General features: G+C 38.7%; 1 protein-coding gene across 2 annotated transcripts in view; it reads left to right on the forward strand.

Annotated features, from left to right (window-relative positions):
* The window catches only part of ADAMTS18 (ADAM metallopeptidase with thrombospondin type 1 motif 18), a 158,203-nt gene that overhangs the window by 73,380 nt on the left and 67,254 nt on the right, over nucleotides 1-17,569 (forward strand). For both annotated transcript variants that reach the window (XM_029245788.1, XM_029245795.1), the window contains exons 4-10: nucleotides 1,030-1,312; nucleotides 3,524-3,717; nucleotides 3,985-4,068; nucleotides 5,612-5,771; nucleotides 10,373-10,478; nucleotides 13,801-13,938; nucleotides 15,981-16,134. In XM_029245788.1, coding sequence (XP_029101621.1) covers nucleotides 1,030-1,312; nucleotides 3,524-3,717; nucleotides 3,985-4,068; nucleotides 5,612-5,771; nucleotides 10,373-10,478; nucleotides 13,801-13,938; nucleotides 15,981-16,134 — 1,119 coding nt within the window. The remainder of the gene's footprint in view (nucleotides 1-1,029; nucleotides 1,313-3,523; nucleotides 3,718-3,984; nucleotides 4,069-5,611; nucleotides 5,772-10,372; nucleotides 10,479-13,800; nucleotides 13,939-15,980; nucleotides 16,135-17,569) is intronic.

Consider the following 17,569-nt stretch of genomic DNA (forward strand, 5'->3'; position numbering starts at 1 on the left):
TGTGTGTGTGTGTGTGTGTGTGTGTGTGTGTGTGTGTGTGTGTGTGTATTCAGATCTGCAGACGTTTCCTATGTTCAGCAAAGTTTAAGAATTGCTGGCCTATGTCAGTGCTTTGCAAATGTTAACGGGCAGATCACCCGGGATCTACATAAAATGTAGATACTGAGTCCGCAGCTCTGGGGAGAGACCTAAGAGTCTACATTTCTAACCAGACCCCCGGCTGAGGCCGGAGTTGCTGGTCCACAGACTACACTTTCCATAGCAGCGCCTGGAGATCAGGGAAATTCTAAGCCAAATGCAGAGAAGAGAGAGCACGAAGCGTGCAGGTGACAAGGCAGGGGTGTGCTGTGGCCAAAATATCAGGTACAAAGATAGACGTATTGTGCCATGAGCCTGAAAGTGACGTTGTGATTGGATGGGCTCGCCCCAGTCCCCTCTTTCTTCTCAGTTTAGCAGATATGTCTCTTCGTGATGGTGCAACCCATTGGATTCCCCAGACCTCTACTTGGAGATAAGTGATAGTCTCTCACTTTGCAATCCTTGCTACTTCTTTTGTCGAGCGCTTATGAAATCAAGACGGAATGTCTTTGTTTTCACTGCGCACACTATAAGCTCTTTCAGGGTGGGGCTGTTTTTCAGTTCATCACTCTGTCCTGTGTTTACCACAGTGTCTGCCATGTCCTAGATGTGGAGACTCCCAGGATGTTACATGGCTTAGCCCTTGAGTCCCAAACATCAAGGCTGGCAGCCTGGAGTAGTAATTAACAGTCCTGCTCCAGTAGGTGGAGAATTCTGGGTGCCAGTACTAGCTTTCCTACTTACCATCTTAGCCTAAGTTTTCTCATCTGTAAAATGGGGGTAATAACAGTTGCCACTGCTCATGGTGCAAATAAAACGACATGATACACACCAAGCATTTAGCACAGTGCCTGCATATGGGAAGAAGCCGATAAACAGTTGCTGAAAATGAACACATCAAAAAAGGGATGCGTGGTATCCTTAATGTTTTCTTTGTGTTTGGCTTTTTAGTCAGGTCTCATAAGGACACGAAAAAATGAATTCCTCATCTCGCCATTACCTCAGCTCCTGGCCCAGGAACACAACTACAGCTCCCCTGCAGGCCACCATCCTCACGTGCTATACAAAAGGACGGCGGAGGAGAAGGTCCAGCGTTGCCATGGCTACCTGAGCTCCAGCGGGAACTCTGCTGGTCACCCCCCAAGTCGCACTCCCCACACATCTTGGAGTCCAGAAAGAAAACATCACCACGGAAGGTTGCAAAAGCAGCATTTTTGTGGACGACGCAAGAAATGTATGTAAGGAAACTTTTTCTTGTTCTGTTCCTCTCTGGGCCCTCGACAGGTTTTCCCAAGTGCCATTGGGTGTGCTGACTTTGCAGGTTAAAATTGGGCTACACTAAGCCCCCACTGAAATTAATCTTGGAGATGAACCATAAATCATCCCTGTCAGACAAAAACTGGGTGATCATTTTTTCTAAGTTAAACTAGAAAGATTTATTTTCCTCTTTTAACATCTTTTACTTTTTAGTCGAAGGTCCCAATGTTATTTTAGTTTCTGTACCGTGAGAAAAGGACCCAGTCTTCCAAATGATGAAAGAAATCAGAGGTGAATTCCCAGGTGCGGTTGGGTGTTCCTTTTGAGGATTTGAGGGAAAGACTTCCCAGTTAACAAGAATACTGGCACCTGATTGGAGGTGGCGATGAAACATAAGGACCCTTGGACTTGATTTGTGACCCGGGCCCAACCGTCTGCATTTTTCAGACCAGCAGTGTCCAATAGAAATATAACACCTGCCCCAAATGTAATTTTACATTTTTTAAATCCCACATTAAAAAATGTTTAAATGGGTAAATTAATATTAATAATATATTTAACACAATATATACAAAATATCTCAACATGTCATCAATATAATCAATGAAAACAAATTAAAATGAAGTATTTTATATTCTTTTTTCATATTAAGTTTTGGAAATCTATGGATTTAACACTTCGAGAACAATTTCAAATCAGACAATAAATTCTCACCAGAAATACTTCATCTGTATCTCGATTTCATAAAATTTCAAGTTTAAAAGTAGACTTACATAGTCAGACTGTTCCAAATATGCTTAAGGTTTTCAACAGCTGAAACAAATATTACTTTTTAAGTGTAAAACAAAATGAATAAAAATTCAATAAAATTAAAAATTTGGTTCCTTCAGTGGCGCCAGCCCCATTTCAAAGTCTCAGGAGCCGTAAGCAGCACATGACTAGCCAGTTGGACAGAGCAGCCAGGTGATATCCACGGAGAAGAGGAAGTGGTATCCCTGCCGTGCCGATCAGGAGGAAAATGCAAGACACTTTCTACCATTTTAATTCGTTTTGGGGATTTGGGTGTAACTGAAACATCCTTTTTAAAGAACATCTATTTGGCATGAATTTTATACTAGTAGTGGCATTAATTAATGATAGTAATGATATTTATAGTGGCAGTGATATGTATTTGATATGAGATGTAAAAGCTAATCTTTAGAGCAAACTTATGGTTGGATATTATACTCTTTTCATTGATGAGGAAACAAACTCAGAGTCATTTATCAAAATGGCGTACTTGAGGTTTTAACTCTAACTCTCAATGATTTGATGTTTTAATTTCTCTCTGGGGAGCGTTGACTTCACTATAATGACTATACCAGTTGTTAAAGTATTAAAATATATCTATATTAGTAGTACGTACTGTCCTGAGCTTTTCAAATGCGTTTTCCTTCCCAGCAACCCTTGGATCTGTCACAGCCCATTAACTAAAGGGGTCGTGCTTAATCCAACGGGTACTTCCGGGTCTCTGCTCAGAGAATGTGGCCAGTATCCATGCCTGCACCTTATCTGTTACAAAGTATTAATTTTAAATATCACTTCTGACTATGCTGTCTCCCCAGCAGCTAAATTAATATCAGGTCAAAGAGCCCTTATTGACCACTTATTTTGTGCTACATTAAAGTTTGTGTTGATGAAACAAGAACATGGGCAGTGTTCTACAGGATACATATTTCTAAATTTTATTTAGAAAATAATATACAGAGTGTGATAATGAATTCAAAGCAAAGGATAATGTCTTGTTTCTGCAGTTTCTTGACAATAAAATAAAATGAGCATTTCCTTCCCACAATACTGATTTTTCTTGACCCACTCTTCCAACCAGAATTGTAGCTTGTTTTCTTTGACTCTTTAGAAGAACATTTTTGAGTTACTGAATCCATTTGTCCATCCGTCCGTCCATCCATCCATCCATCCATCCATCCATCCATCCATCCATCCATCCAACCAGCCTTCTTTTGACAGAATCTCTCTTGACCATAGTTTAGGTCCATAGCCCCAGGACAGGTACCAGTGGCATCATTTATCAGGAGATGAGTGAAGTGTTGGTTACATGGTCTCTCTCCTCCCCTTGTTTAGATTTCTGTCTGTGTCCCCTGGATGATCTCTGCTGATAGCCCTCCAAATGCTCTTCTGTTCCTTGTAGATGCCCCTAAGCCTCCCACAGAGGATACCTATCTCATGTTTGATGAATACGGGAGCACAGGGCGGCCCAGAAGATCAGCTGGAAAGTCACACAAAGGCCTAAACGTGGAAACCCTTGTGGTAGCAGATAAGAAAATGGTGGAAAAGCATGGCAAGGCCAATGTCACCACGTACATTCTCACGGTCATGAACATGGTAAGAGAGATTGTCAGGACCCCAACCCCCTGCCTCTCCAAGATAGCTAAAAATCATGGAATTCCCTCGCATGGGTTGAATAGCAGGTGTAGCCACATGATTTTATTGAAAAAAATTAAATTTGGAGGAAATTGGCTTCATACCTACATGTATTTGGTAAAATCAAAACATACATGCTTATATATATGTCTGATCTCCCCTGGCAGTTTCGGAAATTTTCAAATTTTGTTTCTTTTACTTTTGTTTGATTTCAATTTGTTCCAACAGGTTTCCAGCCTCTTTAAAGATGGGACCATTGGAAGTGATATAAACATTGTTGTAGTCAGCCTCATTCTTCTGGAACAAGAACCTGTAAGTGCCAAACTTCATTTACTTCATCATTCATCCTGCCATTCAGAATACACTTATTGAACACCTACTATGTGCCAACCCATGTCATTGTCATTAGAAATTCAAATTGGAAAATTTCAAATTACCCTCAAGGAAAGTACAATCTAATAGGGTTGTGCATTTAAATACTGAAACATCACAAAATAATTATTTATATATAAACATACAATATATATGCAATATATATTTTTCAATATACGGTGATATCCAATATGATTAAATGTGCATATATAATATGAATACAAAAGTAAAGTATGGATATTACGTTATATAAATATTATGGAAGCTTCACAAGGAAAGTGCATTTGGTAAGAGCTTTAAGAGTTAGCTGGATTTTGCAAGTTGGAGATGCTGGGTAGGTACAGAGGGTATTTTGAAAATATACTGGAAATAAGTCATCTGAAAATTCTGGTGGTAAACCTACTGTCTCCCAAAACCAACCACCTTAGGTACTACAGAAACTGAACAAGGAATATTTAACTGCCCTTGACCTGCTAACAGTGAGATGCAAGACAGAACATATAATAAAGTGTTAAGTTGCATGGCGCCTACTGCTTTGTAGCATTTTGATGTTGAAACTATATTTTCTGAGGTGGGGATTACCAATACAACTATTTTTAAGTCCCCTGAGGCTTTTCCTCTCCATCTGTAACTCCAGTAATGAATGGACAAAGCAGAAAGTCAGAGACCAGACAAAAATGAACCTAACTGCCCAGGTCTATAGCGCTACAGAGGTTAACAACGTATCAAATTATTCTTAGAATTTTGGAAGGGCAGAAAAGGTGTGTGTTGTTCGGGAGACCCTTCTGTCTAACTTACCACTCACACTTTGCCCAAGGACTCAAAGACAGCAACCTCCTAATTCACTGATAATTAAAGATTTTGCCTAAAACCCTCAATTTGACCCAAGTCAATAGTTCTGAGAAAACATTTTGATAAAAATTATTTGAAGACTAAGTCCTTTCTTATTCTTTAGAATATTGTGGCTATTTGTTTCTTCATCCATTCAGCGAGCTTTCATTTTATTGGTTGATGGATTGTAACCTATGATGTGCCGAGCCCTTGGCTGGAAATTTTGACATAGGGGTAAACAAGCTATGGTCAGTACCGTCCTCATGCTTTGTTGAAGAAGCCATGGAACTTTATCCCCATTAATTAATAATTATGTTCTAAAAGTAATAACAGTTCTATAAATATGGTACCAGCGTGAGATGAACAAAGGTGTTTCTAACTGATGCCAGTTTATTTGTTGTGGAAACACGGTTGGTCATAAAGCACACTACTGAAACTCTGTAGTAACTATCAATACTGTGAGCATTTACCCAAAATATTTTTAGTTTTTTTTTTTTAACACCAGTATGTCCAGCCTTAGCTCAAATGTTTTCCTCTGCTGACCCTTCCTCCAGAAACAAGATGCTTCTGTGTTTGCCTGTACAAATGGAATGATGTAACATTCTCATCTCTGTGACAAATTCACACTTTAATTTGTGTGGGTTTCCCATAGGGAGGATTATTGATCAACCATCATGCAGACCAATCTCTGAATAGTTTTTGTCAGTGGCAGTCTGCCCTCATTGGAAAGAATGGGAAGAGGCATGACCACGCCATCTTACTCACGGGATTTGATATCTGTTCCTGGAAGAACGAACCATGTGATACTCTAGGTATGATATGAGCAAATGCTTCATGCACACCCATGTTAGCTAAAAACACAGTCTGGAAACTTTCTATTGGGTGGATGGCCCTCAGGTTTCTTAATAAGGAGACTTAATCTGCAAATTGTGGAGTATCTTCATTGTACCCTCTGCTGAATTTTGTTCTTTTTAACTGAACTCAGTGTGGAATGGGGACCCCTTTACTTTATTCCTGTTGTGTTTTTCTTTAAACCTTTTGATGATCCTTTAGGCATGAGATAAATTGTCATGTAACTACACAAGTTGTAGGTTATTCCATAAGCATCTTGACTGCAGAACTGGATAGCTGAAAAGAACTTGACTGGTCTCCATGGCATTCAACTGTGCCCCTAGGTAGCACGCTTCTTTTAGAAAGTTACTTGAACTTTGAAGGACTCAGCTCTTCCATATTTGTAAAAGACAGTGAATTAGAACTCTATCTTTCACATCTATATTATATTTTCTAGTATAGTCTGTTGCACACAGTAGGAATTCAACAATTTTTTTTAATGAATTGATGCTCATCTAGATCGGGGTGGGCAAATGTTTTCTGTAAAGGGCAAGACAGTAAATATGTTAGGCTTTGCGTGTGTCATATAAGCTCTGTTGAAACTACTCACTTCCACTGTATTAGTGAAAAAGACAGTATGTAAACAAGTGAGCATGGCTGTGTTCCAATAAAACTTCCTTTCCTAAAACAGGCAGTGGGAACCATATTTTTCAGACACAACTGATAGTCCAGATTGATGGTAAAAATTTGGGGGTACTGAGAAAAGTTTACATGATTTACTCCCATTTTTTCCTCAAAATATATTTTTCCTTGAAGTGCTTTATAATCCTTCATAATATATTAAAGATAAAAGTAGATTAGACTTTAATGGGCTTCCCTGACGGCACAGTGGTTAAGAATCCACCTGCCAATGCAAGGGACACGGGTTCGAACCCTGTTCCGGGAAGATCCCACATGCCACGGAGCAACTAAGCCCGTGCGCCACAACTACTGATCCTGTGCTCTAGAGCCCGCGAGCCATGATGACTGAGCCAGCGAGCCACAACTACTGAAGCCCGAGTGCCTAGAGCCCATGCTCCGCAACAAGAGAAGCCACCTCAATGAGAAGCCTGCACGCTGCAACTAGAGAAAGCCCGCGCACAGCAACGAAGACCCAACACAGCCCAAAATAAATATATAAAATAAATTTGTTTTAAAAAAAAGTAGATTGGACTTTTAGAATTTTTTATATTTTGTATTTTTCAAATTCTCTGTAATTGGTAAAGTAGCAGGATACAAAATTAATGCACAGAAATCTTTGGCATTCCTATACAGTAATGATGAAAAATCTGAAAGTGAAATTAAGAAAACACTCCTATTTACCATTGCAACAAAAAGAATAAAATACCTAGGAATAAACCTACCTAAGGAGACAAAAGACCTGTATGCAGAAAATTATAAGACACTGTTGAAAGAAATTAAAGATGATACAGATGGATGGAGAGATATACCGTGTTCTTGGATTGGAAGAATCAACATTGTGAAAATGACTGTACTACCCAAAGCAATCTACAGATTCAGTGCAATCCCTATCAAACTACCACTGGCATTTTTCACAGAACTAGAACAAAAAAATTTCATAATTTGTATGGAAACACAGAAGACCCCCAAATAGCCAAAGCAATCTTGAGAATGAAAAATGGAGCTGGAGGAATCAGGCTCCCTGACTTCAGACTATACTACAAAGCTACAGTAATCAAGACAGTATGGTACTGGCACAAAAACAGAAATACAGATCAATGGAACAGGATAGAAAGCCCAGAGATAAACCCACGCACATATGGTCACCTTATCTTTGATAAAGGAGGCAAGAATATACAGTGGAGAAAAGACAGCCTCTTCAATAAGTGGCGCTGGGAAAACTGGACCGGTACATGTAAAAGGATGAGATTAGAACACTCCCTAACACCATACACAAAAATAAACTCAAAATGGATTAAAGACCTAAATGTAAGGCCAGAAACTATCAAACTCTTAGAGGAAAACATAGGCAGAACACTCTATGACGTAAATCACAGCAAGATCCTTTTTGACCCACCTCCTAGAGTAATGGAAATAAAAACAAAAATAAACAAATGGGACCTAATGAAACTTAAAAGCTTTTGCACAGCAAAGGAAACCATAAACAAGACCAAAAGACAACCCTCAGAATGGGAGAAACTATTTGCAAATAAAGCAACTGACGAAGGATTAATCTCCAAAATTTACAAGCAGCTCATGCAGCTCAATATCAAAAAAACAAACAACCCAATCCAAAAATGGGCAGAAGACCTAAATAGACATTTCTCCAAAGAAGATATACAGACTGCCAACAAACACACGAAAGAATGCTCAACATCATTAATCATTAGGGAAATGCAAATCAAAACTACAATGAGATATCACCTCACACCAGTCAGAATGGCCATCATCAAAAAATCTAGAAACAATAAATGCTGGAGAGGGTGTGGAGAAAAGGGAACCCTCTTGCACTGTTGGTGGGAATGTAAATTGATACAGCCACCATGGAGAACAGTATGGAGGTTCCTTAAAAAACTACAAATAGAACTACCATATGACCCAGCAATCCCACTACTGGGCATATACTCTGAGAAAACCAGAATTCAAAAAGAGTCATGTACCATAATGTTCATTGCAGCTCTATTTACAATAGCCAGGACATGGAAGCAACCTAAGTGTCCATCGACAGATGAATGGATAAAGAAGAGGTGGCACGTATATACAATGGAATATTCCTCAGCCATAAAAAGAAACGAAATTGAGTTATTTGTAGTGAGGTGGATGGACCTAGAGTCTGTCATACAGAGTGAGGTAAGTCAGAAAGAGAAAAAGAAATACCGTATGCTAACACATATATATGGAATCTAAGAAAAAAAAGAAGATCATGAAGAACCTAGGGGCAAGACGGGAATAAAGACACAGACCTACTAGAGAATGGACTTGAGGATATGGAGAGGGGGAAGGGTAAGCTGTGACAAAGTGAGAGAGTGGCATGGACATATATACACTACCAAATATAAAACAGATAGCTAGTGGGAAGCAGCCGCATAGCACAGGGAGATCAGCTAGAGGGGTGGGATAGGGAGGGTGGGAGGGAGGCAGGGAAGAGATATGGAAACATATGTATATGTATAACTGATTCACTTTGTTATAAAGCAGAAACTAACACACCATTGTAAAGCAATTATACTCCAATAAAGATGTTAAAAAAATTCTCTGTAATGCCTGTATTATGTCCTATAAAATAAGTTTATTTTAATAGTTCACCATTAATCACTGTCTTCAAAACACGATGCATGACTGAGAATCAACCGTTTGGGGTGTTGTTCCATAGGTTGGGTTTTTATGATGCGGGTGGTATACATTCAGTCATATTCTCAGCTTGGAATTTGCAAAGTGACATTTGATAGCCCAGTGCATTGTTGCTGTTTTGAAGAGGGATTCTGAGAAGAGGTAGTTTTATCAGTCAGTCAGAGACCAAAATATACGGAAAGGCTTGGAGAAACAAGTACAGTTATGTCAGGACATAACCCTAACAACTGTTCTGTAAGTCACTTATTTAAAGCAGCATGTCCTAATGCAAAGAACATGGGTGTTGACTTCGAATATGTCTGCACTTAAATCCTGAGTCTAGAATTTATGACTGTGAGATCTTGTACAAATTAATTCACCTTTCTGAGCCTCAGTTTCTAATATATAATTATACACACGTAGATGTATACGAGGCATATAGGACAGTGTATTGTATTTAACTGCCATTTATTTAGCATTGATGATGATGGTGCCATCCACGAGGTTTGCCTATACATTAGATTTACCAGATGACCTCACTTACGTCATGGCAGCAATGTGGAAGCAGTCAATTCACAAGCATATATTTCATACTCTTGGGTACTTATCCTTGTTCTACTAGTTATGAAGACCCACACTTGGGAAGAAAGGCATTCAACACTATAACGTAGTTCAAGATAAACTCGAGAACAGGCTGGAATGATTTTATAACTGCTCCTAGGAGAAAAATAAAGTTAATCTGCTAACACTCTTTAGGCCTTTGCATGTTATCTGCTTTAGAAAAAAATGAGGGTGCGTCTCTTAGAAAATATACCTTGTTTTCTCTTAGAAAATACACCTTGAGCTTTGATGCTAATACTACTGTTAAGTGACTGTTTTACATAGGTTTAGCTGTCATTTTAGCAATTGTTCTGACCCAAATAATGAGCTTAGATCAGGCATATACATATCCTGTGACTTGCTATCCATCCTGTATATAAAATGGGAATTACAATACTCATACTGCCTTCATACAGTGTTAGGAGGGTCAGTTGATGACAATATCTTTTAAAAGCAAGAAAGTATTAAGTCCTACTCTTATCTATTTAGAGAGGACAGAGAGGCGTATACCTCTAGTGTTTTTCTACCAAAAAAAGAAAATACATTAATCCTTTGAACTAAAACTGTGCAGAACATTTTGAGGGCATCGGAAATGATCAGGTATCTGTGTGTGTTCCTTTCGAATTTGGGTTTGAAATTGCTCTTTCAACAGGGTTTGCCCCCATCAGTGGGATGTGCAGTAAGTACCGAAGTTGTACCATCAATGAGGACACGGGACTTGGCCTGGCCTTCACCATCGCCCATGAGTCAGGGCACAAGTAAGTGACCCCTTGATATACCACTTTATATGAAAACCAGTTGGGTGATTCGTTGACATTCCTCTAAGGATTATTATTGACCTGGGTAGAATAAATAGGATAAATCTTGTGTAAAGCTTAGAATAGTACTTGACTATAAGGAGGGCTCAATCAAAGGCCAGTCATTGTCGAGGCTTTTGTTAAAGAACATTTGATAGCTACTCAATGGTACATTGTGTGCATAAATGGACTGCGAGTTATCTAATGGATCCGTTGGTCATTTAGGCATGTGTTTATTCTCTTCCAAGTTTTGCAGCAGTAAAGATACTTTTAGTTCATTATACTACAGAAATAATCATGGGGACATGTCAATTCCTAGAATGTAATGACATGTTAATTGTTTAAAAACTTTTGTGTATTCTGTATGCTGGATATTCTTTTCCTCGGTGTCATTGTGTGTCCTTAATATTCTTTCAATTTAATTCTTTTGTGAGAATAGGGTTAGAAAGGAGGAATAAGAAACCTAAGAGTAATGAGATGAATGTATTTTATGAAGCATATAACCTGGTACACATACAGTTCTACAGAGAATTTTCAAACATTATTTAAGCAGTAGCATCTATATTGGAATAAGCATACTGCTTCACAAAATGACTGTTTCAGAGGGTGTATGAGTTTAGGAGTGTATGTATATGTGTCTTGTACTCAGCATTTATACTGAATGCTCGTTTTCAGAGCATTAGTTAATTTCTGACTTAAAAATAAAAGCAAATGCGATCTATTTCGCAACTATGATTTATATTTTGGTATTTTGGTATTAGTGTGTCTTGTGAGCTATTTATTATCTTCAGAAAATTTGAATCTTGACCATTACTGTTATCCAACAGTCACCCAGCATTTTATGTCTATGCACAACTGCTTTTATAGCAAGATATGAATGAACCAATTTTATTGCAACAGTGGTGCAAAAATGCCCATTAGGCACAAGGTCCCTGATAAGTGCAGAAAATAAAATATCTAAATGTTTCACCAGCATGAGGTCCACATGAACCAGTCTCTCACTTTTAAAAAAGTATTGGCCTTTAGGGACTTCCCTGGTGGCACAGTGGTTGGGAACCCCCCTGCCAATGCAGGGGACACTGGTTCGATCCCTGGTCCAGGAAGATCCCACATGCCGCGGAGCAACTAAGCCCGTGTGTCACAACTACTGAGCTTGCTCTCTAGAGTCCGCGAGCCACAACTACTCAGCCCGCATGCCACAACTACTGAAACCCACGCACCTAGAGCCCGTGCTCCGCAACAAGAGAAGCCACCGCGATGAGAAGCCCGCGCACCACAACAAAGAGTAGCCCTCACTCGCCACAACTAGAGAAAGGCCGCGCACAGTAACGAAGACCCAATGCAGTCAAAAATAAATAAATTAAAAATAAATAAATTTTAAAAAAACGTATTGGCCTTTAAAAAATGTAATCATCTTTGGTCATGAGTTAAAGTTACCAAGATCAAAATCCAACACATTAGTAAGGAAAACCAAAGACATTCTCCAGGTGGGGTGAGGAGAGTCAGAGGTAGGAGGAAGAACAGATATAATGGAAAGTACGTACTCAAATTCTAAATAACATGGCCTAACAGAGTTACATTTTGAAACAGACAATTGATGAGATTTTGACAAGACTTTTGACATGTGCTAAAGAAAACTCATGTTATCTTCTAAAAGGCTGTTAAATCAAAGTAAATTAGAAAATTAAGAAATTTCAAGTTCAAAATTCAATTCAAACTTGGTTTTCTTATGTCCGTAAAACTACAGTGAAATACTGATTTGATGACCTTCTCCTCTTAGAGTAATGGCTTTGATCTCTCCCCACCTTATCCTCATTTCTGTGATTCTTACCCTTTCCTGTGGTGCTTTACATGTAAATTTCCTTCTGCTTTTGACTTTCACAAATATTTTGAGAAAGAGTGTCTCCCAAACAAACCCCCTTAGTTTCCTGGTTAGGTACAACGATGAACTGAATTGGGCAAAGTGGAGGATGAGGAAATGCTTTCCCCGAGTGTGTTTTGAGGTTAATTAATACCTATGTGTGAATCCGTCACCTCTAAAGCCCTGAGGTACTCACTGATAGGACCACAGTATACCAACATCCTGCCATTCCTTGCCTGGTAAATTGGAAGGAATGATGGGAAAATAGCTAGTTTGCAGACATGGGTCACAATAGGATCATACCTATGGTTATAATACAGTTGTTTATTTGGAATAGGCTACCTTCGAAGGATGGCTATATTGATAAATTATTATATCAGACTAGCATGCTTATTTCCACAGAAATCCTACCTGCCTCTTAAAAATATGTTCTTAAGAGACACGTTTTACTCCTCTAAATAATTAGGCTAAGAACAATCTAAATCAATGATAAATTGGTATCCCTCCATTCTCTACCTCCAGAGAAAAGTCAGAAAAAGCTTTTTTGGGCCCTGAATTTTTTGGAGATGACCAAAGAAGCTTATTTCCCCATCCCCTTCCAGTTTAATATGGCCTGAAGTAAGCTCTGTCTTTGTGGTGTGTGTATTCTATGTGCATATAAACTTTAATGTCACATTTATGCTACCAGTTGGGAGATTTGGGAGTCATTGAGGTGTAATGGATATGATTTCTAGGTAAACCACCTAAAATTATTTTTACTCTGTTATTGCTAGAACCTTCTTTGGTGAAATAGACCAAATTAAAGTCTTCTCAAAAAATGCATTCCAAAGAAGTCCATCATGCGCCTTCAGTAGATGGATTCAACCATTAATTTTCAAAGATGTTTATGGCTGTAGGTAGGGGAATTTAATTATATAAAGAGTCTGTGATTTCAGCAATAAAGTGATCAGCATTAGAAGTTTATATGTCACACTAATGCGTAAAGAGTCAATAAACAAGTATAACCAGCTTCTGTCTGTACTTACCTCCTACTCATTCTGAAGTTTCTTACCACAGTTCCATATGGGTGGCAAGAAAAAAATTTTTGCTGTTTGAAATAAAAGAATTTGACTGTCTCATCATTTTAGTTTAACTTGGAAATCTTGACCAGTTTCTTGCCCTTAAAATCTGTAGCACGTATGCCATTCTTTGATTTTGCGGCCAAGATATAATATAAAAAAGCCCTTAGCATTCTTTAGAATTTTCTACATGAATTTTACAACAATAGATAGTACCTCATTTTGTCTTTCCCTTTTCTTACAATCTCAGTGACTCTGTCCCTCACTTGGGTTCCCTGATTCTCAATACATCTTTTTCTTCCTCTGCTTATAGTTTGGGCAACGGGTTCCCAGAAGGCTTTCTGTTTTCTTCTTTGTGTTTTAGTTTCGGCATGGTTCACGATGGGGAAGGCAACCCCTGCAGGAAAGCGGAAGGCAACATCATGTCTCCCACGCTGACCGGAAACAATGGGGTGTTCTCATGGTCCTCGTGCAGCCGGCAGTACCTGAAGAAATTCCTCAGGTAACACAGACCAGAGCCAGGGGCGTTCCCAGGTTTGGAGTAGTGACCGTGAACGGTGCTCAACAGACATGAAAACAAATACTTGGTGGATTGATGACGATGATATTGTCATGATTATTGTTGAAGAAATACAGTGAAGGTCTAATATTGTGCTAAATGCTCCTCATATATTGCCCCATTCCATCCTCACGTCGATCCTATTATCATCCTCATTCTAGAGTTGAGGAAATTGAGTCTTAGGGAGGTTAATTGTGCTTAAGGGTCTATAGCTGGTAAGTTGTCAACATAAGCCTCACACTTAGGTCTGTTGTGACTCCATGGTCTGTGCTTAGAACTCTCTCTCCTCTATGATGTCCAGAGGTTGCTGGATATATTGCCTTTTTACTGTAACTAGTTATTTTAATCTGATCAGTCACCTCAGTCATAAGAGTATTAAAAGTGCTAAAATGGTGTGCTTGTGTTACAGTGAATGGAGCCTTGTGTTGATTGGCTATTTTGTTTGAAATGGCCACGAGCTAGCTCAGTGTCCAAGAGACATCCAAAGGGCACGATGATAGCTACGTAAAATCCCTTCAATAACTCAAAACTCCTAGATTTCATTAGTAAAATGGGAGTTAGGAAGATAGCACTATTTGATTCATAGTAAATGATGAACACAAACTTGAAACTCTTGGACATTTCCTTTGATTTTCTTAAATATTATATATATTTGACCATTTTACAACACTAGAGTTGTGGTTAAACATACATGTATTGTATTATTTTATATGTTTGTAGATATAGCTTGTTTATGTTGACTCGTAAGAACACTCAGGTTCTTATCGCATCTCCCTTTGACCAGATATTAGGGAAACTAACCACGTTTCTTTGAGAATTATTATTCCCCTGATACTTTTTGTTTTGAACCTGTGCCAGTGCATATTATTTGCAAATGTTTACAGAATTAGCCATACACACAGGCAAGGCTGATTCAATGGAAGGGTGTCTAACCAAACGATGCCCCAAAGGACAGTAAAAAATTGACAAGCCTCTCGCTATGTGACTTTCACACATAGAAGATTTTCTAATTCATTTTAAATTTATGATCCAGGGCCTGAAGTTATCTCTTCTATCTCATGTGAGAATGAAATCAATAAATATTATAAATCAAGGTCAATTTAGTATAGATTGAACTTCCATCATTTTTATGATATAGTTAAATGCTTTTTTGTGTATAATAATAATCACAGCAACAGAAGCTAACTTTGAATGCTTCCTGCACTGTGGTGAGCATGTTACATTGTCTCGCTTGATGTGTTAACAACTCTTATGGAAGTCAAATTATGTCAGTAATGAGATGTATAAGAGTTGATCTTGATTGCATGGTTGACTAGGACCCCCATCTGTCTGACTCCAAAATGCCACATAACCACCATACTGTTTTACCTCTCAGTGACATCCTAGTTTAATTATTTAAGTAAGTGGAGATAAGGTGCTTTCTATGAAAATCCATCCCATGAAGACTGATTTTTTTTTTGCTCAACACATCCTTTCTCCTGATTCCCTGATTTGTTTCAAAATCTTTTTCGTTTTTTGCTCATAAAGATTATTTGAGGTAAAACACATCTTTGACCACTGCCCCATTGTCTGTAAAAAAACACAGCATGACTTTCAGCTCTTTGAAGACAAGTAACTGTCTCTAACTAGTTTATTTTGTAACTTGAATACTCACCACAGAGTAGGCACTCAGTCAAATTTGTTGAACATTGTTGAATGAGACTATTGGGGAAAGTTTTCAAATATACTGACTTCTCCCACCTCCTAGTAGGTCAGGCCTCACAAGCTGGATGGCTATAACTTCCAGTACCATGTACAGCCCTTTGCAGTTGTGTAAATTTCATCTTCTTAGACGGGACAGGACTCCCTCTTTTAACGTTAAGCATGTACCTATTTCTTTGCCATGTTACATTTTTCTTCACGTGAATGCCTTCAGAGGTATGTTGTTTTGTGTGGCCAGATCACAGATAGACATGGTAACTAATAAGGATGTGTTATCACTGCAGTACACCTCAGGCTGGGTGTCTGGTGGATGAGCCCAAGCAAACAGGACAGTATAAATATCCGGACCAACTACCAGGACAGATTTACGATGCTGACACACAGTGCAAGTGGCAATTCGGAGCCAAAGCCAAGCTATGCAGCCTTGGTTTTGTGAAGGTATGTTTGCTTGTGATTTCAAACTTAGGTTAAAATTCTATCGTGCGTCTGTGTATCTACCAGAAGTATAAACATTTGGTTTGCTGAGGCCAAGGGTTAGAGTCTGGGTTATCTCTAAAATGTCATCTGTTTGGCGTGATAATTAAGTGGCAATTTTACTCTCAGTGAATTATCCAGGCTTATCCCCTGTAGACCGTGCCTGGTTTAAATACCGTCTGACTGCGTCCTTGGAAGAAAATTCCTCCTCTGTAGACAGAGATTTTATCACAAGTAGTAAATCTAGATACAGTAGCTTTTACCTACTGCTCGTAACTGTTTTTGTTATCATTGTTTCATATTCCCTTTTAATGTAATTCATATAAGATCATCACCACCTCAGAAGACATACATATGCCTTTTACGGTAATAGGAACACGATCATCGGCAGCTAACTTTTTTTGTATGTGTCTTGAGTAATCTTAACACTTCTTTTGTATGTATGTTGAGTAATCTTTTGTTTTTTTGAGTATCAAGGTGTATCTTGAGTAATCTTAACAAAATTTTTGTGTCATCTTTCATTCAAGAAAGACATACATGTTTTGTAAATAAGTTGATTTGTATCATTTCTTTTAGATTCCGCATATAAGCGATATCATACGGTATTTGTCTTTCTCTGTCTGACTTCACTTAGTATGAAAGTCTCCAGGTCCATTCATGTTGCCACAAATGGCATTAATTCATTCTTTATTATGGCTGAGTAATATTCCATTGTGTATATGTACCACACCTTCTTTATCCATTCATCTTTGCTCTACACCTGAAAGTAACACAACATTGTTAATCAACTATACTCCAATATAAAATTAAAAATTAAAAAAAAAAGGAAGACTTACCTTTCTGTGAAAAAGATATATGGGAAGGCGCAAAAGTCCAGGACGTAGAAATGGGAGAAGCATGGTTCCAACTGGTTGACAACTACATCACTGACCATCTCAACATCCCTAAAAAGTAGAATCATTTTTAAGTTGATTAATTCCTAGTATCCAGAGAGAATCGTGGAAATTCTAGGTATCTGGATACATGGAAATTTTGGAGATTTATAGCTCCTCTTCCCCTCTCTATTCCTATTCCTTCTCCTCCTCCTTTCTTCTCCCTCTTCCTTTTTGTCCACCACCATCACCACTACCATTACCACCACCATCAGCAACACCACCGCCATCGCTATCACCATCACTACTGTCCTCCGTCACCACCATCCACCATCACCCCCCAGCAATTGCCAAGTGAGCCTCTGCTCCACATAAGGCATTCCACTTAGAGACTTATTTTACTTTTCCTCAATCTTCACAAAAACTTTTGAAGTGAGAATTATCACCCACTTATTTTTTATTTTTTTGCGGTACGCAGGCCTCTCACTGCTGTGGCCTCTCCCGTTGCGGACCACAGGCTCCGGACG

This window comes from Monodon monoceros, unplaced genomic scaffold, assembly GCF_005190385.1.
Source record: "Monodon monoceros isolate NGI ecotype Baffin Bay Population unplaced genomic scaffold, NGI_Narwhal_1 Super_Scaffold_10, whole genome shotgun sequence".
In the NCBI taxonomy this organism is placed as follows: domain Eukaryota; kingdom Metazoa; phylum Chordata; class Mammalia; order Artiodactyla; family Monodontidae; genus Monodon; species Monodon monoceros.